Consider the following 26260-nt stretch of genomic DNA (forward strand, 5'->3'; position numbering starts at 1 on the left):
ATGTCCTTATAAAAAGCAAATAACTTGAGGGTATGTTACAAAGTACTAGTTATAGTGAGGTGGTATTGGCCTAAAAACATTTCTTCGAAACCTCAAGAATAAAAAGCCATAAGTATTTTCCTATGGCTGGGATTTTCTTTAAAAAAAAACTATGGTTTATGTATATTAAAATTATTTATGGAAGAATGTGGAAATCAGATGCTGCTCTTTGGATTTAACGTTTAGACTTAGGGTCATTGACTGAACTCTAGCAGTGTCTCTCCCTCCCCCAGCATCGTCCTAGAGCTGTGGAGGTTTTCCCCGCCCGGGGTGCACAGTCTGGCCGCGAGGGTCGCTGTTAGCTCGTGGCCATGGCGGGTGCGGGCGACCTGCCGTGTGTGCGCAGACGTTTGTCAGCAGGAGCGCACACCCATGCGCATCTTGCATCCTGTCCTCTCTTCATCAGCAGAGCCTCAGGCTGCCAAGGCTGACTTTTCTCCATGCGCTAGAGTCTGTAGATCTTAAGGTGTAGCTGAAGAAATGTATTCACCTACCAAAAAGTTAATGTCCTATCAGTGTTGTCTAAAGATGAAAAGGAACTAAGAAAATCAGAGGGTAAGTGTTGGCAGGAGTGACGGCCAGTGTCTCTTCTCCCGTCTGAGCACCACTCCTGCCTGTTCTGGGGTGCACACCGTCGCGTCCGTACTTCCGTCACAGCCTGTGTGCCTAACCAGCTGGCCTGTGCCCGAGCGTCCGGGCCGCACTGGTGCCCTTGGCACACCCTGGCCGGAGCAGGTTGGGAGGAGTGCTGCCCCATGATGGGGAGTCAGGGGTCTGGGCTGTATTCTGAACAGGTGAATACTTTCCAAGTCTTCGATTAACTTTAAATCAAGGCCCTCTGCTCAGTTACAGCCGAGCCTGAACATCGTTGTCTTTTAATCATTACACACGGTGACGTTCCTGACGGCTGTGGAGGAGTTACGGTAGAGAAGGCACGTGTGGTCGCGAGGACCCCTTCTCTGCCGTGTCTGGTGAGAATGAAAGCTAGACGGCTTCCGGCACACCCGCACATGTTTGGGCTCCCTGTCCTGTTGGGAAGCCTGGCAAACCCTGAACACTGGAGTTAACCTCTGTGTGATGTTCTAGTTCTGCTTGTGTTTGTTTCTTCGAAAATGTCTTTGAGGTCACCTTCAGTCTAAAGGTTCTCATTCATCCTTGATTGTGGTTTTCCTTTATAGTTTATTTATTGAAGAGACTGGTTCATTTGCTCTGTGGTTTCCCATAGTCTGGCTTTGGCTGGTCGCATCTTGTGTATTTGTTCCTCTGTGTTTCGTGGAAGTGGATAGTTGCCCTGGAGGCTTGGGTGGGGCGAGACCCCTTCATAGGTGCTATGTCCTCCTACCAGGAGGCCGTGATGCGGGCTTCTCGTGTAGTCAGGTTGCTAGCCTTGATGTGTCTTGGCTTACGCCAACAATTCATTAAGGGTTGCGGAATGGTGATAATCTAATGCCATCTTCCTGTTGTAAACTGGAATACTTCTGTAAGGACACAAACTTGCCATCGCATACTGTTGGGCAATCCTCTGGTGTGTTCGTATCTGAAGGTAGAATAGCAGGCTCTTTCCCTTTTTTGCCGGCTTTTTTAAAAACAGCATCCTCTAATGGTAACTAATTAGTTTTTTAAGTGTCATTTGGAATTCATGCATTTCAGTACTTTTGATATACTTCAGTCCATTTCTGACAAAATATTTATGCTCAGATTTTTCTGTCTTCCACGGGTTTGGAGCCTCTCCACGTGGACTCCTGAAGTGGCTTTCTGCTTTCTCACCCAACAGGATCTTTCAGACTCATCTCTCTTGCAGTCCGCCCCAGACCTGGAACCTTTGATTTCTCCAAGGGGCTCCGGTTTCTGTCACATAGAAATTGTGTCTCAGAAGCATGTCTGGCCCTCCGTGTGCTCACTGCGGCTTGCTTGGTCTTTTCAGGCCTTCTCGTGGGCAGAGGTAGTAAATATAATTGTAAGAGGAAAAACACCTTATGAATGCATACTTGCATTTTTGTTGGAATTTGTGGCTACTGGGTTTTCCATAACTCTTCTACCAAAACTTTTCTTACACAGTAAGGAGGTCATGAATGGTAGTTACTCAGGTTGTTGTATCCAGCATTATATATCCAGCATTTGGAGAGTAATAACACCAACACTGTAACCAGTAATGTGTTTCCTGGAAACAGTGTAGACTGTTTATCCCTGTTCTTAAACAGTTGTACTGATTCTAACCAGCCAGAGATGAGGCCAGCTGCCTGACATGCTCTTCCTCACCACTGAACATTGGTTTCCCTCTGCAGTAAGTGTGTATCTCATGGTCCCCACCAGCCCTCTCTTGGTGTGCAAAGTTCCTTCTCTGGTCGATTTCTTTTTTATATTCTTTTCCCCCAGTTTTACTAATATATAATTGACATACGATGTTGTGTTTATAAGGTATACAACATCATGATTTTGTATTTGTACCCACTGCAAAACAATACCTCAGTGTGTTCGGGTAGCATCTGTCCCCTCACATAGTCACACATTTTGTTTCTTGTGATGAGAACCTTTGAGACCTCCTCTGTTAGCACCTTTCAGATACACGGTCCATTATTACTAGCGGTAATCAGCATGCTATACCTGACATGCCCAGGACTGATTTCTCTTATAACTGGAAGTTTATACTTTTTGCTCCCTTTCCTGTTTGACCCACTGCTGGCCACCACCAATCTGTTCTCTGTTTCTGTGCGCTTGGTCTTTTTAGATAACACATGGGAGATGAACAGGGTTTGTCTTTTTCTGTCTGACTTATTCCACTTAGTACAGTGCCCTCGGGAGCCATCCACGTTGTCACAGAATGATGGGGTTTTCTTTCCTACAGCTGAGTCGTTCCCTTGTATATACACGTCATCTTCGTGCACTCCTCTGTCAGTGGGCATGTGGGCTGTTCCCATGCTGTGGCTACGGTGACTAGTGCTGCCGTGGACGTGGCAGGGTGTAGATAGCTTTTTGAGATAGTGATTTCATTTCTTACGGATAAATACCCAGAAGTGGGATTGCTGATCGTATTGTAGTTCTATTTTAATTTTTTGAGTAGCCTCCATGCTGGTTTCCAGAGCGGCTGCACCATCTAGGACATTCTTAATCAAGACTTTGTGGGAACTGACCTTCGAGTGCTTGCTGGCTCGTCACAGCTGGTTGCAGCCTTTTTAGTGCATCAGTTTGGCTGGATTTATAATCCTTAACTTGTCTATTCCTTTCTCTGGGGTTTTTATATATTCTATATGCTGGCTTAAAGGGCTTCTTGTGGTCGCCATGCACCCTAGGAAAGAGGCCTGCATGTTTTTTACCAGTTTCTTTTAAGTCTCTCCCTCTGTTTTTAAAATAGTTTTGTTCTGTTCAAAAAGTATAACTAACAGAAACTTCTTTAACAGGTTCTGTTATTTGGGGTGGAAAGTACTTTCACCAAAGGAGTCAGTCTGAAATCAAAGTACATATATGGGATTATGTTTGATTTGTAATTAGTGGTTAAGCTATCCCTCTCATTTAAAGGTGCATGTTTAGGGATGCCTGGGTGGCTCAGTCGGTTAAGCGTCTGCCTTCGGCTCAGGTCCTGATCCCAGGGTTCTGGGATCGAGTCCCTGCTGAGCAGGGAGCCTGCTTCTCCCTCTGCCTGTTCTGCCTGCCCCTTCGCTGTTTGTGCGTGCGGTCTCTCTCTCTGACAAATAAATAAAATCTTAAAAAAAAAAGGTGCATGTTTATAAATTGGATTTGATGATAATGTGAAATTCCATAGTTCTCATTTGAGAGCTAAATAAACAGAAATAAATTTTCATCTCTCAGTAAAAACATATTTTTAGAAACTGAAGTATGTTTTGTGATGCTTAATCATCATAAAATTGAAACCAACGGGTCATTTTATCATAAAAAATATAGTAGTCATTTGAATGAAGGTGAGCACAGGCAAGATTTTATGTAAAACAAGTATAACATTTTTATGTTTAAGATCATAATGTTAGCTCTTGTTTTACAGTTTTTAAGTCAAGGAACAAAGATTAAGAAACATAGACTGGGTGGCTCATTTCGGTGAAGTGTCTGCCTTCGGCTCAGGTCATGATCCCAGGGTCCTGGGTTGGAGCCCCGCATTGGGCTCCCTGCTCAGCAGGAAGCCTGCTTCTCCCTCTATCTGTGCTCTCTTGCTCTCTCTCTGACAAATAAATAAAATCTTTTAAAAAAATGACAACCAAATCAGTAACAAATGAAATTTAAACTTTCAATCCCTAAGATTTCTCATATTACTCATAATTCATAATCGCGTCATTTACGGTCACCTATATTTTAATATTCCATAAAATAAGCCACATGTGTCCACTTCTGTTTTGTCTTAAAGCCTCACATACTATTCACATCTAACTTGGATAATTATAAGGTGGCATTAGTGTTTCATAAAGTATTCTGAGTAATCGTTATAATGTAAATGCATTCTGTTGAAGCAAGTATGGATTTTATGTTCATCTCTGCCAGTATTACGGGCTAGTTCGTGCCATTGCGAGAGGTCAGATGACGTTTTGTGCCTGCTGGACAAGCCAGTGACCCTTTCTGTTTTCTTGCTGTCTCGGGCACCTGCGGCTGTGTGTTTCCAGAGGTGATGGTGCCTGACTCACGTGATTAGGCTGACATGGGGCTGGAAGACTTCCCGTTCCAGTTAATGTTTCAGATCAGGGCATCAGTGACCTGTATCGCTTACTCTAGGGTCACACCCCAGGTATAACTGTGCCCTCTGCCCTCTTTGACACGTTTGCAGTGACTGCGTCCTCCTGGAGCACCAGCTATCGCTACGGGCTGAGCCGTCTGCGCCCGGCTGGCTTCTCAGGTTGCACGAGGCACGCTCCATCTCTGTAGTGACTTGTTGAGAGTTCACTCCATGAGAGCCATAAGAACTGCCAAGTTACCATTTTGCTTTGTCTCTGTGTCAGTTTCTTTTCTTTTTTGGCAGACAACACAAAAATAAGGAGCGCTTCCCAAATTTATGTGTCCTGCTTGCAAGGGGCCATGCTGATCTTCTGTGTGTCGTTCGGTCTTAGCGTATGTTCTGCCAGGGCGAGCCCTCTACTGATTCCACTCCCTTACTGGGTTTGCTGAAGAGGAGGGGATGGCCATTGCCTGCTACCTCTTTGGAAATAAGTTATTTTGAAAAACTAGCAGTTAATATTATGCTGTAAATACAATCTCAAGAATTCTTCACAGACTTACTAACTGCACACCCATTTCTGTCTGTAATGATTTATTCTTTCTTACATTTCTTCTGTGGTAGCAGATTGGCAGGCACAATTTACCACTGTTATTTTATTTTACATAATAACAGCCTTGCAGGAGAAGTCACGGATTCTGAGCAACCGTAACGTACAGCTCCACAGTGAGCTTTCTCCGGTGTGCTGAATTCTCAGGGCACTCCTCTTGGCTTGGATTACTGTCTAGCTGTTTTCATGTTTGACATTTCTCTGCAGTTCTGTGAAGGAAACATACGGACAAGGCACAGAAAAGCGTAAACAACCATTCGAGAGTAAATGAGTGTGATCAAGTAATGGGAGAGGCATCACAGACGGCCCAGGGCTCGCCCCACATGCTGGTCTGTACTGATGGATACACTCCTGGCCGCAGTCCAGGGGTCACTGGATGTCAGGAAGTCGTGGGAGGCCTGTATTGGTTGGGCCTGGGAGGGTGGGTGGGATTCAGGCCAAGGAGAGTCCGAGCAGAGGGACTGGAAAAGGAGGTGAAGACAGAGAGGGCCAGACAGGAGGGCCTCTGAGGCCAGCACTGAGGTTTTTATCCTGGACCTAGAGGGCGATACCGAGTGTGTTTGCAATGTGGACGTAGTGAGAGGAAAATACACTAGTTTCCCTCCCCAGAGAGATGGAACGTTCCCTTCAGGTCTGGAGTGGGCCTGCACCTCCCTGTTCTGGCCCGGGTCTGAGCCCGCCTGGTTCCTTGTCCGCAGTGGCAGCACGGTGCTGACTGGGCTTCCGGCCGCCCACACCTGCAGTCTCTGTTGCTTCCCATCACTGGTGTCAGAGGTGTTTTTCCAGAACACCATCTTATCAAATGCTGTGTGACTGACAGCTTCCTCTATTGCTCGCGAGCCCAAATTCCCATGTCAGCGTATTACTGTCTGGGCCTGCCACTTTCCACCCAGTGTGCTGTGCTCCAGACGCCCCGGGCCCCCCTGCAGGCCCCCGGATCCTCGGTGGTCCACACTCTCTGGGATGCTGACCCCCCTGGACTCATCTGCCAGGCAGACTCCTCTTGAAGTCATGTCCCCCAGGAGGTCGTTCCTGACCCCTCCAAGTGAACATAAGCCTCACCCTTCATCAGTATTTTTCTAGATTATAGGTCTCTTTATTCTTCTTTAAGATGCTGGTTTTTATTTCCCCACTGTGCACAAAGTGCAAATACCTGACTGAACAGGGCGTTTGTGTGAGCCCTTCGCATTAGACCCTGAGTGTCCTCCTTTTCATGCCCTGTGGCTCCCTACTCAGATTTCCATCTGGTGACACTGTTCTCTTCGGTCTGAGCACTCTCTTATTTTGATTCTTTTTTTTTTTGTATTTTTCCTTCATTAATAGGCAAAACCTACCCTTTTAAGATTCAATCCAAATATTCTCTCATACTGATTCATTCCTCGGGATAACCTTGCTCTTGGTCACAGTGATGTATATGAAAATAACTTGTATTATTTATTACAGGCTCTTATTACTAAAAAAAATTTCTGCTTCCTTTGCTGATAGTGAGCACCTTGCGGGTAGGGCATACGTCTTTCCTCGGTTTGGATCTTAGTGTGAAGTGTAGCTGGGACAAGGGAGGTGAGGACAGGTTTCCTAATAATACTCAGTTGCATTCATTGAAGACATAGTTTCAAGGAGGCTCAGAATTGAGAGTCGTAGTTATTGTGACAAGCCCTGTGCTGTGTAGGATTTGTCTCTGTGAATTCTCCCAACTCCAAGAGGTCTGTTGTCATTCTCTTCATGTTGCTGAAGATGATGGAGCTCAGGCAGGGAAGATCTTGCCTGAGGCCACAGAGGTTGGTGGCAAAACGCAAATACGAATATAGATCTCTCTGATGTCGTAGTCCAAGCTTCTGATCATTCACTGTTTCCTTTGGTATTTGATGGACTTGTACCCTTGCATGTGTTGAAGACTTTAGTTCACTGTCACATTTGTGTGCTTCCATATCACCATGTAACAACCCAGACATTCAGAGGAGCTTTTATTGTGGCAAAATACACATCTTAACCATTCTTAACTGTAGTTCAGTGGCATTAAATACATCCACACTGCTGTGCACCTGCCACCACCGTCCCTCCCCGAAACTCACTTCGTTGTGTGAAACTGAATCTCTGTACCCAGTAATCACTGAGCCCCCATCCCCTGCGCCCCCAGCACCCGCTGTTCTGCTTCGCCTTTGTGATGAATCTAAGTCCCTCACAGAGGTGGAATCCTGTCGTATTTGTCTTTTTGCAACTGGCTGTCTCACTCAGCATGATGTCCTCAAGGCTCATCCATGTTGTGGCATAAGGAAGATTTCCTTCCTCCTTAAGGCTGGATGATACCCCACCGCACGGAATGTGGTAGACCCCGCATCTTGTTACCCATGCGCTCGTCCACGGATACTTGGGTTGCTCCTGTGCGTTTGCTTTTGTGACTAATGCTGGTATGAACCTGGGTGGACAGAGCTGTTTGAGACCCTGCTTTCAGGTGTTTGGGGTTTATACCCAGAAGTGGAGTTGTGGGGTTCATACGGCAGTTCTGTTTTTAGTTTCGTGGAGGAACTTCCATACTGTTCTCCACACTGGCTGCACCAGCTTGCATTCCCACCAGCAGTGCACGAGGGTCCCCTGTCTCCGCCTCTTCGCCAACACTTGTTATTTCCTGTCTTTTTGGGTCTAGCCGTTCTGACAGGTGTGAGGCGGTACCTCATTGTGGTTTTGATTTGCATTTCCCTGGTGCTCAGTGACGTCGAGCGTCTTCGCATGTGCTTATTCTTGTATCTTTGGGGATGTGTCTCTTCAACTTCTTTGCCCGTTTTTGAGTCAGGTTGTTAGTATCAGAAGTTTTGTATATATTCTGGATGTTAATTCTTAACCAGATGTATGATTTACAGATATTTTTCTCAGTCTACTCTGTAGACAGTGTCTCCTGATGTACAACCTTTTAGAATTTTTATGAAGTCACTTCATTTTTTCTTTTGTTGCCTGTGCCTTTGGTCACATCCAAGAAATCATTGCCAAATCCAGTGTCGTGAAGCTTTTGTCCTACGTTTTCTTCCAGAGTTTTATTGTGTTAGGCCTTACATTGAGGTCTTTGATCCATTTTGAGTTAATGTGTGTGTGTGCTGTTAGGTGGGGGTCCAGCCTCCTCCTTTGCACGTGGAGATGCAGTGTCCCCAGCCCATTCTGTTGAAAAGACTGTCGGCTCCCCATCGAGAGGTCTCGGCATCCTCGTCAAAAGTCCTTTCACTATGTGAGGGTTTCTTTCTGGGCTTTCTGTTCACCTCCCCTCGTCTGTCTGTCTGTTTTTATGCCAGTACCACGTGGTTTGGTTACTGTAGCTTTTGTCGTAGGTTTGAAATGAGGAAGTGTGAGTCCTCCAGTTTCTCCTTCGTGTCTTCAAGATGATTTTGGCTATTTGGGGTCCATTGAGATTCCACATGAATTTTAGGATGGGTTTTCTATATCTGAAAAAGTTTGAGATTTTGGTAGGGATGGCACTGAATCTGTAGATGGCGTTGGGTCCTGACATTTTAACAGTATGATGTCCTCCAATCCACAAACACGGGGTGGGTTTTCATTTGTTCATGTCTTGAATTCCTTTCAGCGGTGTTAGGTAGTGTTTGTTGTGCAGGCTTTCCCTCCTTGGTTAAGTTACTTCCTACGTATTCTTCTTTGAGCGATTTTAAACAGAATTGTTTTCATCGTTTCCTTTTGAGATTGTTCATTGTTCCTGTTTTTTTTTTTTTTTAAAAGATTTTATTTATTTATTTGACAGAGACACAGCGAGAGAGAGGGAACACAGCAGGGGGAGTGGGAGAGGGAGAAGCAGGCTTCCCGCTGAGCAGGGAGCCTGATGCGGGGCTTGATCCCAGGACCCGGGGATCATGACTGAGCTGAAGGCAGATGCTTAACGACTGAGCCACCCAGGCGCCCCGTTCATTGTTCCTGTTAGAAATGCAGCTGATTTTATGACTTTGCGTCCTGCTACATTGCTGAATTCATCTGTTAGTAAAGCAGCTTTTTTGTGGAATCTTTAGAGTTTTTTATGTGCAAGATAATAATGTCGGCAGAGGTCATTTTACTTCTTATCTCCAATTTGGATGCTTATTATCCTTTTGTTATCTAAATGCTCAGGCTAGGAGGTGTAGTACTGTGTTTACTAGAAGTGATGATAGTGGGCATCCTTGTCTTGTTCCAGACTGTAGAGGAAGAGCTCTCAGCTCGCACAGCTGACCGTGAGGTTAGCTGTGGGCTTGTTGTATATGACCCTCACTGTAGTGAGGTGGTTTCCTCCAGCACCCAGTCCGGTGAGTGTTTCGCGATGGGAGGGTGTTGATTCTGTATGATGCATCTGTTGAGATGCGTCTGTTCGTTCTGTTAGTGTGATGTGTCACCCTTGGTGAAGTGCGTGTGTTGAACCATCCCTGAATCTACAAGCACCTAGTGGCACAGCATTATTATTAAAATGTGTTTTACTCTAAGTTGCATAGTTGTATCGCAGGACACTTGGAAAAGAGAAAGCCAATGAATAATCACCTATAATTTCTCTGTCCAGTTTTGATTTCTTTCTTTCTGGTCATTTTTTTCCTCAACATTGTTTTATGTAGACCATGTTGTTACGTGGTCACCGTAAGTTATTATTGGTAATGGTTGGGCAGTGTTCCAGGTGGTGAGACTTCTGTCATGGGGTTTGCAAGGGAGGAGGAATAAGCAAGGTAAACATGCATTGTAAGGTTCACGTTGTGGTCATTTATTTGCCTTCAAAACAACCACAGGGGGCTGGCACTACTCATTTTCGCACTTGGAGATGCAGAAGTAACTTGTCCAGGTCGTGAGAGCCGCTGTCTGAGCTGGGATCTGTGACTTTAAAGGCCAGGCTTTTCCCACTGCACATGCTCACCCCTCCATACATCATCCGTCGGTTTCTTGCAGGTCTGATGTCCCTTGTACAGATGTGTGGTGATGCCAACAACGGGGTGTAAGCTTGGAGGGGTTCACGGCAGTTAGTGCAGGAACCATGTTTTCGAACATACTCAGTGCCAGGCCCGGGCTGAGTGCCTTGTGTTTGTCATCTCCATTGGCCTTCATTCCAACCCGCCCGGTATGCGTGATCACCTGCACGTCTCATTGTGCTCCTGTTTTGTTTGTTCCTGGGTAATTGGATGTTTCCAGTTTTTGCTGTGTTCAGTAGTCTCCTTGCACTGTGTCTTACTGCTTAGAAGGATTGCTTCCCGATGGACACTCGTGTTGTCCTGGGCATCCCTCCGCCACAAACGGCCACCAGTGGGAACAGGAGGAATTCGTTAGTGTGTGTGTCCAGACACGGAATGCCTCCCTGACTGCAGGGTGTGCAGGTTTGGCTAAGCTCCCTTGGGGGATGCCTGTTCAGTAGCTGGACATAAGGGCTATACCCCCACGTGTCTGCTGGTACCTGATGCTGCTCATTTGCACACGTGGTCACGGACATGTCCTAGTTTACATTTCTTTGTTCATTAATGAGATGAGACAGGTTATGACATTCCCACAAGGTTTTGGCCTTTCTTTGCTGTGGATGCCTGTTCTCCTCCTTTACCTATTTTCCCACTGGGTTCTTGTCCTTTTCTGTTGATTTGCAGAAGCTCATGTTCTTCTGGACATTAATTCCTTTATGCACATCATGCTTTGTAAACATCTTTTCTAGAAGTTCTGTTATCTGTATATTAATGTTTCCCATACTGTTCTTTGTTGAACAGAAAATTTTAATTTTGCAGTTATCAAATTCATTGTTTTTGGCCTAATGTTTTATGTTGTTGACATTTTTTATTTAAGGAATCCTTCTTAATAAGACCACAAGAATATTCTGCCACATTTTCTTTTATTAACTTTAGAGTTTTACGTTTCACAGTTCTTTAATCCATCCGTGGTTTCTCTCCATGCAGTGGGGAAAATGGTCCAGGTCTAGTTTGTTTTTCTCTCTCTATTCTGTTTCAACATCTAAGCGTTGGAGTCAGAGACTCTTGTGGGAGATGATTGAGGGCCGTGAGTTTGCGTGGTATCTGTGCCATGTTTGTGTGCCCTCTTCCCACCACTGTGTAAGCAAGGAGGGATTTTTTTCTGTTTTGTATATCCGTGAATGCCAAGAACCCCAAACCAGGAAGGGGCACCTGGCGTTCACTCATTCACCTGCTTGCTGAATGTTGCGTGGCTGTGGGCCCTTCTCCTGCAACCAGTTGTCCTGTCCACAGAGAGCATGCAATCTCTAATGGACGTGCACTGATCGCAGGGTCAGCTCTCCTGGTAACTATCTGTGTCCTCCAGGAATTTCCTTTCCTTCCTTCCTCTGCGAATGAAGGCCCCCATGGAGGGCCTTCTTTTTTTTTTTTTTGGAGAGAGCGCGTGAGTGGGGTTGTGGGGGACGGGCAGATGGAGAGAGAGAGAATCTCAAGCAGACTCCATGTCCAGTGTGGACCCTGACGCGGGGCTCGATCTCGCAACCCCGAGGTCATGACCTGAGCTGAAATCAAGAGTCAGACGCTTCACCGACTGAGCCACCCAGGGGCCCCCGTGGAGCCTCCATCTTAATGAAGATACAGAACATTGTCATCACCCCCAAAAGTTCCTTGTACTCCTTGGTGGTCATTCCCCTGCCCCCAGCCGCAAGCACTGATCTGCTTTCCGTGGCAGTGATTAGCTTTGCTTGTTCTAGAGTTTTTTTTGTTTTTTGTTTTGTTTTTTTTTTTAAGATTTTATTTATTTGACAGGGAGAGACACAGCGAGAGAGGGAACACAAGCAGGGGGAGCAGGGGAGGGAGAAGCAGGCTTCCCGCTGAGTAGGGAGCCCGATGTGGGCTCGATCCCAGGACCCTGGGATCATGACCTGAGCCAAAGGCAGACGCTTAATGACTGAGCCACCCTAGGCGCCCCTGTTCTAGAGTTTTATATAAGTGGAATCATACAATATATTCTTTGGCATGATTGACTTTTCCTGGTCAGCATGGGTTGAGATTCATTTGCTGTGCATCTTGGCAGTTAATGGACATACCATGGTTTGGGAATCATTCACCTGCTGGGGGCACTGGGGGCTGTTATGGTAGAAGCTGTGCTGTGCTCTCTTGTGCAGGTGTAGCTGATGTGTATTTGGGTCAATGCCTGAGGGCGGAGCACCAGTCCCAGGGGCAGGCATTGCTGGTGCAGCAGACAAGCGGTGAGGAGGGTGGTGGCGGGTGGGTTCTACTTTGTGTGTGTACGCTGTCTTCACGTACGTGGATCAGATGCACTTCGTGTGTTTTACCAGAACGTCACTTGTTCTGCAGGTAGAAAAAGGTGTAAGCAGAGTGCATCGTGCGTCAGATCACCTGTGGTAGACGGAGGTGAGGAGGGAGAGAGACAGGAGGGTCAGGACATAGAGTGGAGCTGGGAGTGAAGCTACGGCAGGAAACTTGTCCGTGAAGCCCCAGGGCTTGTTAGGAAGGACGCGTTCCGGATCTGGCTTTCCATTTCTTTGAAGCTAGCTCGAGGGGAAGCCTCAACATTTGAACAGTGCCCGTAAGGGATTCCGTTGCTGAGGTTTCTAACGGTACTAACCTCAGAAAGGGGTGTATTCCCAGCGTTTTCGTATGTGTCTGTTGCAAAGCTCATGCTGGGTGGCAGGGTCTAGTCCTGTGTCGCGCCATGAGGCTGAGGCGGAGGCCGAGGCCTGGGACACAGTTTTAACTAAGAGGTGGTGGCTCGCAGAGTGAGCGGGAGGGGAGCCTGCTGCTGCTTGTGCAGCTTCCTGGCTCTGGAGGGACCCGTGGCAGACATAACGCACCCGCGCTGCCCCCAAGCCCGCCATGAGTTTGCATCTTCTTGTGGACACGGTTGCGCCTGCCAGGGCTGCACCCTGCTCGTTGATGCTGTGAAATGTCCATAAATGTGCATGGACGGAGCCGCGCTAAGATGTGTAATTCACCATGACTGAAATTGAGCCTTCTCAGCATCCGCTATTTTCCTGTTTGTGAAATGGAATCAGTGTTAACCAGAAAATGAGTAGGATGTGTGTCACACGGAAAATGTCTCTTTCCTCCAGATGAAACCTGCCTGATATTTTCTAAATTTCCATCTAACAGTAAATCAACTCAAGATTTTACTTTACTGATTTTAATTAAAGTCATGGCATAAAAAAATGTAATAATTGACAGTGTGCCGTTTGGGGTAATTAAAATGGAGCAGTTTTTGAAACAAGTCTTTTAATGCCTTTACAATTAATGGGGGAAAATGGAAAGGGTTTTTCTTTTTCGTTGTTAATTAATCCTCCCAAACCTTTTTTTTTTTTTTAAAGATTTTTTATTTTATTTATTTATCTGAGAGAGAGAATGGGAGACAGAGAGCGTGAGAGGGGGAAGATCAGAGGGAGAAGCAGACTCCCCGCTGAGCAGGGAGTCCGATGCGGGACTCGATCCCGGGACTCCAGGACCATGACCTGAGCCGAAGGCAGTTGCTTAACCAACTGAGCCACCCAGGTGCCCCACCTCCCAAACCTTTGAAGTGTATCTATCAGCACTGTAAATTATTTTAACTAGTTCAGAAATGAGGGAAATCAAGATTTAACAGTTACGGTTAAGCAACAAGAATTATGAAAGGATGTAGAAAAACCAGCACGTTTCACCGTTCCTTGTTGGGCTTTCCCCGGAGCCTCTGTGGGGTCTGTGATGAGTAAATGGCTCCATCTGGCACTGAGTGTGAGGGACTGGCGCACTGTGGCCTCAGGCTGCCCAGCAAAGGTGCTTGCCTAGTGCGCGTCTCCCACTGCTGTGGAGGCTCTGGGTGACGCCGGCCTCCAGTTACGTGGTACTCACCGCAGACGCTAGGCAAACGTGGCTTTGTGGGGTCTGCGTCCTGGAGGAATTTCACAGTGCTGACTAGTCAGATATTTTCACTCTTCTCCTCTGCTGCTTCCATGGTTTTCATCCTCAGAGTCGTTCAGCATCAAGAGATGAGGTCAGTGTTCAAGGTTTATCTCCTTCCATGATTCTGATGTCCTCACCCCCTGAGCACATTCAGGTGTTCGTGGCGCAGCTGTGGGGCATGGCTAACTTTATCCAGATGGTCCAGAAGACCCTCAGGCGGGTTTGTTTGAATTTATTCCAGATGAAGTTCTCTAGACGCTGCGGTAGTGTGGAGCTGTTGATGATGTCTTGTCATCGACAAAGGGCAAGTCAGTGCATTGGTGGTGGTTCCTTCTTCCGCAGTTGGGTCGGATCATGCTGTTGTCTTGAGTGTGTCATCTCCAACAGGGGGCTACTAGAAGAATTAAAAGTAGATAATCAGGGGCGCCTGGGTGGCTCAGTTGTTAAGCGTCTGCCTTCGGCTCAGGTCATGATCCCGGGGTCCTGGGATCGAGCCCCGCATTGGGCTCCCTGCTCGGCGGGAAGCCTGCTTCTCCTTCTCCCACTCCCCCTGCTTGTGTTCCTGCTCTCGCTGTCTCTCTCTCTCTGTCAAATAAATAAATAAATAAAATCTTAAAAAAAAAAAAAAGAGGTAGATAATCAGTTTCAGGAAATTATCACTTCTGAGATGTCTTTTGTAGAAATGTTAAATCAGCAGTGGCTGTTGACCACTTTGCTGCATGTATATTTTTGTCTTGGGACTTGGAGAATTATGTCGGGGGAGATGAGCCACGTTGGGCTTTGCAGTCTGTTGCTTGGATGCACCTGAGTGCTGAGCAGCAGTTGGGGGGTGGGTAGCATCCTAGCGGAGACTTTGGGAGCAGACTACAGGAAACGGAATGGGTAGGATGGGAGAAAATTAAAACTTACTGAGAAATCCCGAGAAATTGAATATAACATTTACGTACTATGCTATGGTTTATGCTAGGTTTGGCCACTGCCCGTGCATCTCAAACCCAGTTTGCTAGTTTTGCCTCCTGATTGGTTGAAGGTACATCCCTGTGATGGGTCAACAGCGTGTAAGACAGCGGGAGGCCTGGCGTGACCTTAACTTGCGTTATTAACATACGTATTTGCACACGGAGTAAAGCAGCCTGATGGTGTGAGGAAAGGAGCAATGGGCTGGGGCCCTTCGCGGTCGTGAAGGTCAACTCCAAGGACTCCGTATACCTGACTCAGGACAGTGCGGGCCTAAGGCTGGTCAAGCACACACTGGCCTGGCACGTCAGGGGGCGGCATTGCTCCGTACTTACTCAGCATCGATGGCGCTCTGACTCCTTTCTACTTTCTGAGAAAAAGAGGTGAGAATAAGGAGTTGTTCGTGTTTAGGCCTTACTTGATGAGCTTGTGTTTGTAGACTTTTGCCAACTTACTGGTGATTTCTGCCACAGTGAACATTGAGCAAAGGTTGTGCGTTGCTTGCTAGGTCCTGGGTGTGCTGCCTAGACCACAGTCACAGAAGGAGCCCTCGTCCGTGCTGGTAGAGACTTGTTTAACCTCCTGTCGTGCTTCCCGTGTCATTTCGCTAACTCATTGTTTCCTCTCTGAGTTTTCTCTTAGATTTTGCAATCTTAATTTTATGTGTTTAAAGCTCTCTTTTCCCTTGTTTCTTCCGTTGTCTTCATTCGTACTTAGCCCTGAATAGAGGATAAACACTTTGTTCCAGTTCATTCTTTCGCATTATATTTAAATGTGTGACTTACTCAGAATTTATGATGCACACTTGGATTATTTTTATCCAGATTGCCATTTAGTTATTCTACTGTCACTTGGTAAATATTGTTACATTTTCCCTTCCTTTGTCATGCTTGCCTTTCATATTGAGATTTTTGTGTACTTGGACCTGTTTCTAGATATTCTGATCTTTTGTACTGTTCTTTGATTTGAATTTTTCTGTCCAGCCTCATTGTTTTTAAATTGCTGTAACTGTCAGCAATGATAAGATTTAGTGCCAACCTCATTATTGTCCCTGCTCCAGTAGAGTATTTCTTAATAATCTCAGTGGGGCGGAGCTAGTCATTACTCATTTTTCTTCCTTCTTAAAATATTTTTTATGATCACATGTTTCAATTTTGGATGCTTTTTAAGCTCATAAAATCCTATATTGAGACATCCTGAATTTGGCCCCTGGGACAGAAAAAAGAATAGTAGAAACACGGGTGAAGCCTGAATAAAGTCTGTAGTTTAAAGTGCCAGGGGACTACATTGTGCAGCGGTAATAATGAGTCTAAGAAACGTTGACGTGTCCACCACACTTACTGTGGGCATTATTTTGCAGTATATGTGCAAATACTGCATCCTTATCTCATATACCTGAAACTATGTTCTATGTGAATTGTATCTCAATTAAAAAAATAAATTTTAAGGGGAAAATTAAGAACTTTTGATAATTAGACTTTTTTAAGAGGTTAACGTTAGGTACAGCTGGGTAAAGGACATATGGGGACTGGACTGTTTTTGCAACTCTCCTGCAAGTCTAGAATTAATTTAAAATAAAAAATTTAGGGCGCCTGGGTGGCTCAGTTGGTTAAGCGACTGCCTTCAGCTCAGGTCACGATCCTGGAGTCCCTGGAGTCCCTGGATCGAGTTCCGCATCAGGCTCCCTGTTCAGCGGGGAGTCTGCTTCTCCCTCTGATCCTAATGCCTCTCATGTGCTCTCTCTCATTCTCTCTCTCAAATAAATAAATAAATAATCTTAAAAAAATAAAATAAATTTAAAAGATGATGTTGAAATTCTCTGTTCCTCATTTATATATCCAAGAAGCATTTCTTGAACGCCAATTTTATGCAAAGCAGTATCTAAAATAATTTGTTGGGGCACCTGGGTGGCTCAGTCAGTTAAGTGTCCGAGTTGACTTTGGCTCAGGTCATAATCTCAGGGTTGTGGGATCCTCAGGGTCCTGGGATTGAGCCCCACTTCCAGCTCTGTGCTTAGCAGAGAGTCTGCTTCTCTCCCCCCTCCTCCTGCGTTTGTGCTCTCTCTCTCTCTCTCTCTCTCTGAAGATTTATTTATTTATTTAAACCAACTGAGCCACCCAGGCACCCCTAGCCAAAGCTTTTAAATGCATACTAATCACTTACTTACCCCTTATTCTAAATTGCCTAAACCCAAACTTCTCATTCAGAAAGCACAAACCCTTAGCATAATCCCCTCCAGCTCCATTCATGTTGATGCAAATGGTAGGTATTCATCCTTTCTGATGGCTGAGTAATATTCCCTTGTGTATATGAACCACATCTTCTTTATCCATTCATTTGTTGAAGGCCATCTCGGCTCCTTCCACGGTTTGGCTATTGTGGACACTGCTGCTTGGAAAACTGGGAGGAAATCAGAGGGAGACAAACCCTGAGAGACTCTTGACTCGGGAAAACAAACTGAGGGTTACAGAAGGGAGGGGGTGGATGAGGTAACTGGGTGATGGGCATTAAGGAGGGAACGTGATATGATGAGCACTGGGTGTTATACGCAACTGATGAATTGTTGAACACTACATCTGAGACTGATGATGTGTACTATATGTTGGCTAATTGAGTTTAAATAAAAAAGAAAGAAAGAAAGAAAACACAAACCCTTCCGTGGAGCTGTTCTCTCCCCAGGCTGTGATGGTTCTCTTGTTCTAGGGAGAACTGGTCCTTCATCCATGCGTGCTGCTGGTCATCCTGTCCCTGTGGAAGGGGGCCCCCTGAGTCTGCCCCGTGGCCTTCTGTGTGTAACCCCTCCGTCCCCAAGGATGGCACAGCTGCCTTCCACTGACTCCATACGCCGCCAGTAAAGAGAAAACAGCTCTTCTGTGTCTCTACTGCATGTGGTACAGCTGTTTGCGTGCCTTCTGGGTGGTACACGTCCGTGGGGTCAAGTCCTTCCAGGAGTAATGCGATGTGTGCCATTCTTGTTAAAACAAAACAGCAAACTGGGACTGGAAAGGAATTTCCTTAGCAGCATCGTATTGTAATTGTGTTTATTTATATTTGATAAAACACCCCCTTTAGCAGGTGTCAGGTTTAATGGTGAACTATTACAAGAATCCTTTGCAAAGTCTGCGACGAGGGTACCCACGTTACCACCTGGCAGTGCTGTGCTGCGGGTCCGGGTGAGAGGTTAGCACGGTTCCTTGGGAGCTGTAGGAACCACCAGCCAGAAAATAATATATAAAATAAAATCCCCTTTTCAAAAGAAACAGAAAATACGCAGTACCTAGGGAAAAAAAAATCACAAAAAGCATGCAAGAATTTTAGGGAGAAAAATTATAAAACTTTGTTAAAGATATGGAAGATATAAATGAACAGATGTACCAAGTTCATCAGAGGAAAGACTTAGTATTGTAATGATATTTATTCTCAAATTAATCAAAATTTCAACCTTTTTCATGGATCTTGGCAAACTGGTTTTAAAATTATTATGGATGAATAAATGAGCAGGAAGAGCCAAGATGAGTTTGAGAAGAAAGGGGGGCCTGCCCATGACGGGCACACTGGTGTCGAAGGCTTGCTGACATCGCTGCAGGGGTGGTGGATGGAGGCTGCTTTTGAACAATAGAGGGACAGACGCAGGCCTGACGAGGGCACGGTGGAAGGAGGTCTGCACCCTGCCCCTGCTCTCTGAGCTGCCCAGTTCTCTCTCTCAACCCTCCTGCATCCACCTCTAGAACTTAGGCAAGTACAGACATGATCCTAGAATGTTTTTGAGAAACTACCATTTTATACCATGATTTTATTTACCACCTTTTTTCCTTTTTCTTTTTAAATTGAGGTATAATATATAAATAACAGGTTAGCTTCAGGTGCTCAGCATGATTCAGTATCTGTATACACAGCCGACCCTGAACCACATGGGTTTGAACTACAAGGATCCACTTATAAACGAGTTTTTTTTTTAAGCTGGGATAGTACTGTAAATGTATTTTCTCATAAGACTCTTAGTAACACTTTTCTTTTTCTGCCTTATTGTAAGAAGATAGTATGTAGTCCATTGAACATGCAGAATATGAGTGAATTGACTGTTTATGTCATCAGTTAGGCTCCTGGTCAGCAATGGGCTATTAGTAGTTATATTTTGGGAAGTCAGAAGTTATATGTGGATTTTTGACTGTGCTGGGGTCGGCGCCCTTAACCTCATGTTGTTCAAGGGTCAACTGTACTGTGACCACAGTACATCTAGTTCACATTCATCACCTTGCATAGTCAGAAAAAACATTTTTTTTCCTGTGATGAGGACTTTTAAGATCTACTCTCTTGGCAACTTTTGAATATGCAATACAGTATTGTTAACTATAAGCACATGCATTTTACCCCCATGACCTTTATTTTGTGGCTGAGAGTTGATACCTTTGACCCATTTCATCCCCCACCGCAACTTCCCACCTCTGGCCACCACCAGTCTGTTCTCTGTGAGCTTGAGGTGTGTGTGTGTGTGTGTTGGGTGTGCATGTGCACGTGCGTGTGCATGCATGTGTGTGGTGTATGTTGGGTGTGCACGTGTGTGCGTGTGGTGCATGCGCGCGCCTGTGCATGGTGTACGTGTGCATGTGCATGGGTGGGTGTGGTGGGTGTGTGTGCGCACGTGCATGTGCGTGTGTGTGCGTGGGTGCGTGTGTGTGGTGTGCATGGGGGCGGTGTGGTTTTTGCCTTACATTACCCTGGTGATTAGTGGTGTTCAGCATCTGTTTGTATACCTGCTGGCCATCTTTATGTCGTCTTTGGAAGTGTCGGTTCAGATGTTTCACCATTTTTTTTTTTTTTTTTTAAGATTTTATTTATTTATTTGAGAGAGAGAATGAGATACAGAGAGAGAGCATGAGAGGGAGGAGGGTCAGAGAGAGAAGCAGACTCCCTGCTGAGCAGGGAGCCCGACGTGGGACTCGATCCCAGGACTCCAGGATCATGACCTGAGCCGAAGGCAGTCGCTTAACCAACTGAGCCACCCAGGCGCCCTCACCATTTTTTTTTTAAAGCTTTTATTTATTTGAGAGAGAGTGAAAGGGAGAGAGATCACAGAGGCAGAGGGAGAAGCAGACTCACCGATGAGCAGGGAGCCCGATGCCGGACTCAATCCCAGAACCCTGGGATCATGATCTGAGCCGAAGGCAGACGCTTAACCAACTGCACCCCCCAGACACCCCTTGCCATTTTTTTAAAAGATTTTATTTATTTATTTGACAGAGACGCAGCAAGAGAGGGAACACAAGCAGAGGGAGTGGGAGAGGGAGAAGCAGGCTTCCCGCTGAGCAGGGCGCTGATGTGGGGGGCTTGATCCCAGGACCCCGGGATCATGACCTGAGCCAAAGGCAGATGCTTAAGGACTGAGCCACCCACCCGCCCCCCCCGCCATTTTATAATTGGATTGTTTGTCTCTTTGTTACTGAGTTGTATGTTCTTTATATGTGTTGGATGTTAGCCGTTATACCCTAATTTTTTTAAACATATCTTAGAGCTTACATTATCCTAACATCTACAACACTGCTTCATTTTTTAATGATTCTATAATAATTCTTTGTATGGCTGTATTACAGTTTAGCCAGTACCCTAAGATTCATGTTTAGATCCTTTCTAATCTTGTTGGCAACAATGCTAACATGGATTTCCTGTCTTGTATACGTGTTATTTCACACATGTCTACCTGTAGGATGAATTTCCAGACGTGGTGGCTCCCAGGTGAACATGTTTCTGCTCAGTAGATGTTTGCCTTGCGGGGTGGTGTTCCTTTAGTGTCCTCAGTGAGGCGCTGCCCACCAAGCCTCGTCTGTCAGTGCAGCATCTTCATGAACACGACAGATACAGAAGGTTCTCTTGTTTTTTTTTCTTAGTAGTTAGGCTTTTTTTTTTTTTTTTTTTTAAAGATTTTATATATTCATTTGAGACATAAAGATACAAAGAGAGAGAGCATGAGCAGGGGAGAGGCAGAGGGAGAGGCAGAAGCAGGCTCCCTGCTGAGCGGGAAGCCCAAAGTGGGACTCGATCCCAGGACCCTGAGATCATGACCTGAGTCGAAGGCAGACGCTTCACCAACTGAGCCACCCAGGCGCCCCAGTAGTTCGGATTTTTAAAAACACATTAGGAGTATGTAGAACTTAAATTAGGTCTTTCGGTTATATGTATTACAAATATATTTCCCAGGTTAGCATTTGTTTTTTGTTTTTATTTTATTTTATTTTATTATATTATATTTTATTTTATTTTATTTTATTTTGTTAGTCACCATATAATACATCATTAGTTTTTGATGTAGTGATCCATGATTCATTGTTTTCGCCAGGTTAGCATTTGTGATTGTAACTTTGGTTATCCTGTTTTTCTGCTATGTAGAAATTGCTGATTTTATATAAATTGTTCAGTCTTTTCTTAAATCACTCCAGCTTTTGTTTCCTATTAGGAAGGTTTTTCTCACACCATGATTGCTCTCCCATGTTTTTCTTCTAATGATTGTGTGGTTTTCTTTTTAATCTTTAAATCTGACTGATTCAGAATTTACTGATGGGCAGGCACGGACTAAGGCAGGGCTCCATCTTTATTCTTTTTTCAAGTCATTGAGACCCTTGTCCTAATGTCATGTGTTGATTGATTGATCTTCCCCCTGCTAATTTGAATGGCACTTTGATCATAATCAAAATGTGTATTTGGGTCTCTTTCTGGACTTTGTGTTCGTTTCTTGGCCTGCTGTTCATGCACAAGTTTAATTACTTTGGCTCTATAATGTTTTAATATCTCATATTGCCCTGAAAGAATTTTCTTGGGAAGTTCTTTTTTAATTCTGTATAGAACTTTAGAATTAATTTGCCCACTTTGTGGTGGCACTTAATTAAATTATCTTAGGGGCAATTCGGATTTTGTTATCTTCCATTCATATATCAGGCGTATGTCTCCATCTCTGTCTTCTCCTCTGTCACATTTCAGAATTTTTTTCATCCAGATCTTGTCATTTCTTCTGTTTATCACTATGTATTACTATCTTTCTTATTGCTCTTGTAAATAATTGGGGTCTTATTTTAAATCTCCTGTGTTTTTGGTTTGTATATATGAATGCTATTAATTTTAGTTTTATTCGTTTGTATCCACACAAATAATTGATTATATTATTTGGTTATTTAAAATAGTATGTCAGCTGATTTTCTTGTAATCTGCAAATAATGATCATTTAAAATCTTTACCAACTTTTACACCATTCCTTTATTCCAGCTGTGCTGGTTATTTCTTTTGGCAGAGTGTTAAAGTCATCTTTGAATATTCCTGATCAGGTTAAGGAAGTATTTACTCATTCCATTTTGTTAGAGGCAGGTTGTTGAATTTCACTAAATGACTTTTTAATACACATAGAAATCTTCATGATTTCTCACTTTTGATTTATCAGTGGGATGAATCGTATTTATAGATTTCTTCATAATACTAAATCTTCAGAGAAATCCTGGAATTAAACACTTGGTTATGGTGTATTCTTTTGACTTTTGGAGTGTGTTAATATATTAACATCTGTCTTATATTAATACTTAGTATTATTTTGTCAATTGAAATATTTAAGGTTTTTATAGTGTTCCTGTGGAACACTGGTTTTTCTGTGCTATTTTTGTAGGGGTTTGTTACCATTATTCTAGATTCCTAGCTTCCCTTTTTTATTATGTACCAGAAAAGTTTAAATCACATTGGAGTTATCTGGCCGTTAAGAGTTTGATAGAATTGCCTTGTGAATATGTCCCTTCCTGGTGTTTTTCTAAGAAAGTTCTTTGCCAACTTCCTCTATTAATTTCTTTGGAAATTGTTCATTTCAAGTATTCTGTTTTTTCTGTGGTCAAGTTTTGGCCATTTATATTTTCCTAGAAAATTATAGTGTTTATCTTCTCTTTTTACACAGAAATGAACAAAACAGTTGCTTATAATTATTTTAATTTCTTGGTTACATTTGACACTGGCTCTGTAGACATTTCTTAGTTTATATGTTTTTGTGCTTTGTGTCTTCACTGTTGATTCGATTAGCTAGTGATGCCTCTGTTTTTCCCTTAAGGGGCTCTTGGACTAATATTAGTTTTCGGTTTTTATTTTTTAACTGGCTCTGCTTTAGCTTTTTAGTTACTGTGCTTAGATTTTTTTTTTTTTTTTTTTTGCAGTTTTTAGATAACCTTTTTGATTCACTGGTTTATGAGAGTTTTCCAGTTCTGTTATTAATACATGGTTTACTTTCACTGCAAGGAGCAAGTGTCTGCCCTTTTGGAATCTAAAATAAAGTTGTTTGGGGGGCACCTGGGCTCAGTTGGTGAAGCATCGGACTCTTGGTTTCAGCTCAGGTCATGATCTCAGGGTCGTGGGATCGAACCCCTCGTCAGGTTCCGTGCTCAGCAGAGTCTGCTTCTCCCTCTCCCTCTACTCCTCCCCCTGCGCGCATGCGCGCGCGCACACACACACACACACACACACACTCTCTCTCTCTCTCTCTCTCTCAAATAAACAAATAAAATCTTAAATAAAATAAGGTTGTTTTTGTGTCTAGTTTTATGCTCAACTTTAATGAATTTTCCTTAGACCTGCTGAAGGTATGTTTTGGGTTTCAGAATAAATTGAACTAGATCTGCCTTGTTAATTAGGTCTTCTGTATGAATACCTAGTTTTTGTCTGCTGGATGTTTTTGTGGATGGAGAGAGGTGAAGTCTCATAATTCTGTATTCCTGTCAATATTTCCTTTATTTCTTACAGTCTTTGCTTTATAACAACCTATGCCCTGTTTTTCTTTTTTTTTTTTTTTAAGATTTTATTTATTTGACAGAGAGAGACACAGTGAGAGAGGGAACACAAGCAGGGGGAGTGGGAGAGGGAGAAGCAGGCCCCCCGCCGAGCAGGGAGCCCGACACGGGGCTCGATCCCAGGACCCTGGGATCATGACCTGAGCTGAAGGCAGACGCCCAACCGACTGAGCCAACAATTCTCATCCTAGATTCCAAATCCTGTTGGTTGCCGTGCTGGTCTCTGCTTCGTTTGGATTGCATTTCTGATATGCCTGTGCCCGTTCTTGCCTCGTTTTTCTGAGTCACTTTAGAAGTGTGTCATGTAGACTGTGTTTTTGGTGTTGTGATTCAGTCTGTCTTTTTTTTTTTTTTTAAGATTTTATTTATTTATTTATTTGAGCGAGAGAAAGAGAGAGAGCACATTTGAGGGGGGAGGGTCAGAGGGAGAAGCAGACTCCCTGCTGAGCAGGGAGCCCGATGCGGGACTCGATCCTGGGACTCTAGGATCATGACCTGAACCGAAGGCAGTCGCTTAACGAACTGAGCCACCCAAGCGCCCCAGTCTGTCTTTTTTGTACTGTGGAGTTTAGCCAATGTGTACTTATTAAACAGACAAAGTTGGTTTTGGTCATGTCATCATATGTAATATGCTTTCTGTTTCTGTTCTTTCTTTTGGTGTTTTTATGTTTCACTGCATAATTTTTTTGTTTATGAGTTCAGATAATTTAGAATGTTTGAATTTTTGTTCTGAGGGTTACCTTTATAAATTTAGATGGAATACTTCATTCTTGAGGTCTTCTCTGTTGGCTCCCTCCCGTGAATGGTGAGGACGTTAGGACACGTTCACCTTGGCCCATGTCCCTGCCCCGCCCCCCCCCCCCCCACTGGACTTGGTGATTTCTGCTAGCCCTGACTTTCTACATCAGAGTCAAGCTGCACTAGCGACCCGCCTTCTCCCCTCGGACTGTCCGTCAGCATCCAGGTCTCTCCCAGGGCCCTGGTGGTTATGCTTGCAGGTCAGTTGGTCAAGGCTGAGGTACGCTCACCGTCACCCCCTCCTCTCCTCCTGAACCCTCCAGCTACCTGCACTGACAGACGGAGCAGCATCTTTGACAAGTTCGTGATCTTGTGAACAGAAAACCGTTGTTTGCTACACACTACACGTTCATCAGTCCTCAGTTGGGGTTCACTACTTTTCTTCATTGAAATGTGTCCTTTGAATTTGGAAGGTGGTTCCATGACGAGTACTTGCATTTGTGAAGTGATTTGTTGCGAAGGCTTTGATACTGAAATGACAGATGAATCTTGTAGGCGTTGCCCCTACGTCTTGTACACCCAGCGCCTCTCTGGGGAGGCTGCGGCTGGCCTGGTTCACCTTGTCCCATGCCTTGTGTCTGGATGTCCAGGAGCCTCCTGGTGGAGGGTGTTGCGGTTTGAATGGAAGGAATGGAAAAATAGCACAAATTCAAATATATCTGTAACATTGTCCTTAAGAAACAAGCAATGAAGCAAATGTGCCCTCATGTTAACATGAGTTCATAGAACCAGCGAATACAAGGGACCCTCCAGTAGTATTCTCTGTGGTCCAGAGTGTGTTTGAAATAGTACATTTTCTTAAAATTGAGTAAAATGCCATATGACTGTAAATCAGGGATTCTGTGTAGTGATCCAATCCAAAGTATATTTCATTGAAAATCACATTTTTGCCTAATGGATCCCAACATACATTCTTGTTTCTTTATATGTCAGCAGCCAGTCATGTAATTCTTACATGTTCTTTAGTGTCATTTCCTAAGTTTTGAGTCCGGGTATTTTATATTCGGAAGTCTTGGGACTGGAAATGATAACATTCTGAATTCTGAATTTGCAGACTGAGAGTGTGAGTCGCTGCAGAGGCCAGAGCTGCGTGGGATGTTAGACTAAAGTCTGTTAAGTGATTTCCGTTTGCTCCTTAAGGACTATTTTGAACAAATACTCCTCTAAATATACAAATAGAATTGAGCTTTAAAATAGCGTGATAATTAAAAGACAAATATCCAGGACTTTGTTTCTTTGGTAGGGCCCTCGTAAGTACAAGTAGTAACAAAGGAGAAATAAATCACCCCTGTGGATTTATTTATTGTCGAGTCCTAAGGGGTTTTTAATTTGTTTTTCCTCTGTACTCAGGTACATGTCTCGAGTCCACGGTATGCATCCAAAAGAGACCACGCGTCAGCTGAGCCTGGCTGTGAAAGATGGTCTCATTGTCGAAACCCTAACAGTGGGCTGCAAAGGCTCAAAAGCTGGTATTGAGCAGGAAGGATACTGGTTGCCAGGAGATGAGATTGTAAGTATATTTTATTTGATAAATTTGGAGATGCTGACTTTAAGTCTTTGA

The 26260-nt window shown here is 44.4% G+C and overlaps 1 protein-coding gene and 1 non-coding gene across 16 annotated transcripts in view; one reads left to right on the plus strand and one right to left on the minus strand.

Moving 5' to 3' along the window:
- Positions 1 to 26260, plus strand: part of ZMYND11 (zinc finger MYND-type containing 11) — a 130296-nt gene that overhangs the window by 58006 nt on the left and 46030 nt on the right. For 13 of the 15 annotated variants that reach the window (XM_078075066.1, XM_078075062.1, XM_078075071.1 and 10 more), the window contains exon 3: positions 26050 to 26209. In XM_078075066.1, coding sequence (XP_077931192.1) covers positions 26050 to 26209 — 160 coding nt within the window. Of the gene's footprint in view, positions 1 to 21273; positions 21278 to 26049; positions 26210 to 26260 lie in introns of those variants that run through there. The other 2 variants (XM_078075073.1, XM_036097410.2) reach the window with 2 other exon arrangements.
- On the minus strand, positions 5007 to 5109 carry LOC118530200 (U6 spliceosomal RNA). The gene has a single exon (XR_004914509.1). It is a non-coding gene; the product is annotated as a U6 spliceosomal RNA (small nuclear RNA).

Source organism: Halichoerus grypus, chromosome 6, assembly GCF_964656455.1.
Source record: "Halichoerus grypus chromosome 6, mHalGry1.hap1.1, whole genome shotgun sequence".
Classification (NCBI taxonomy): Eukaryota; Metazoa; Chordata; class Mammalia; order Carnivora; family Phocidae; genus Halichoerus; species Halichoerus grypus.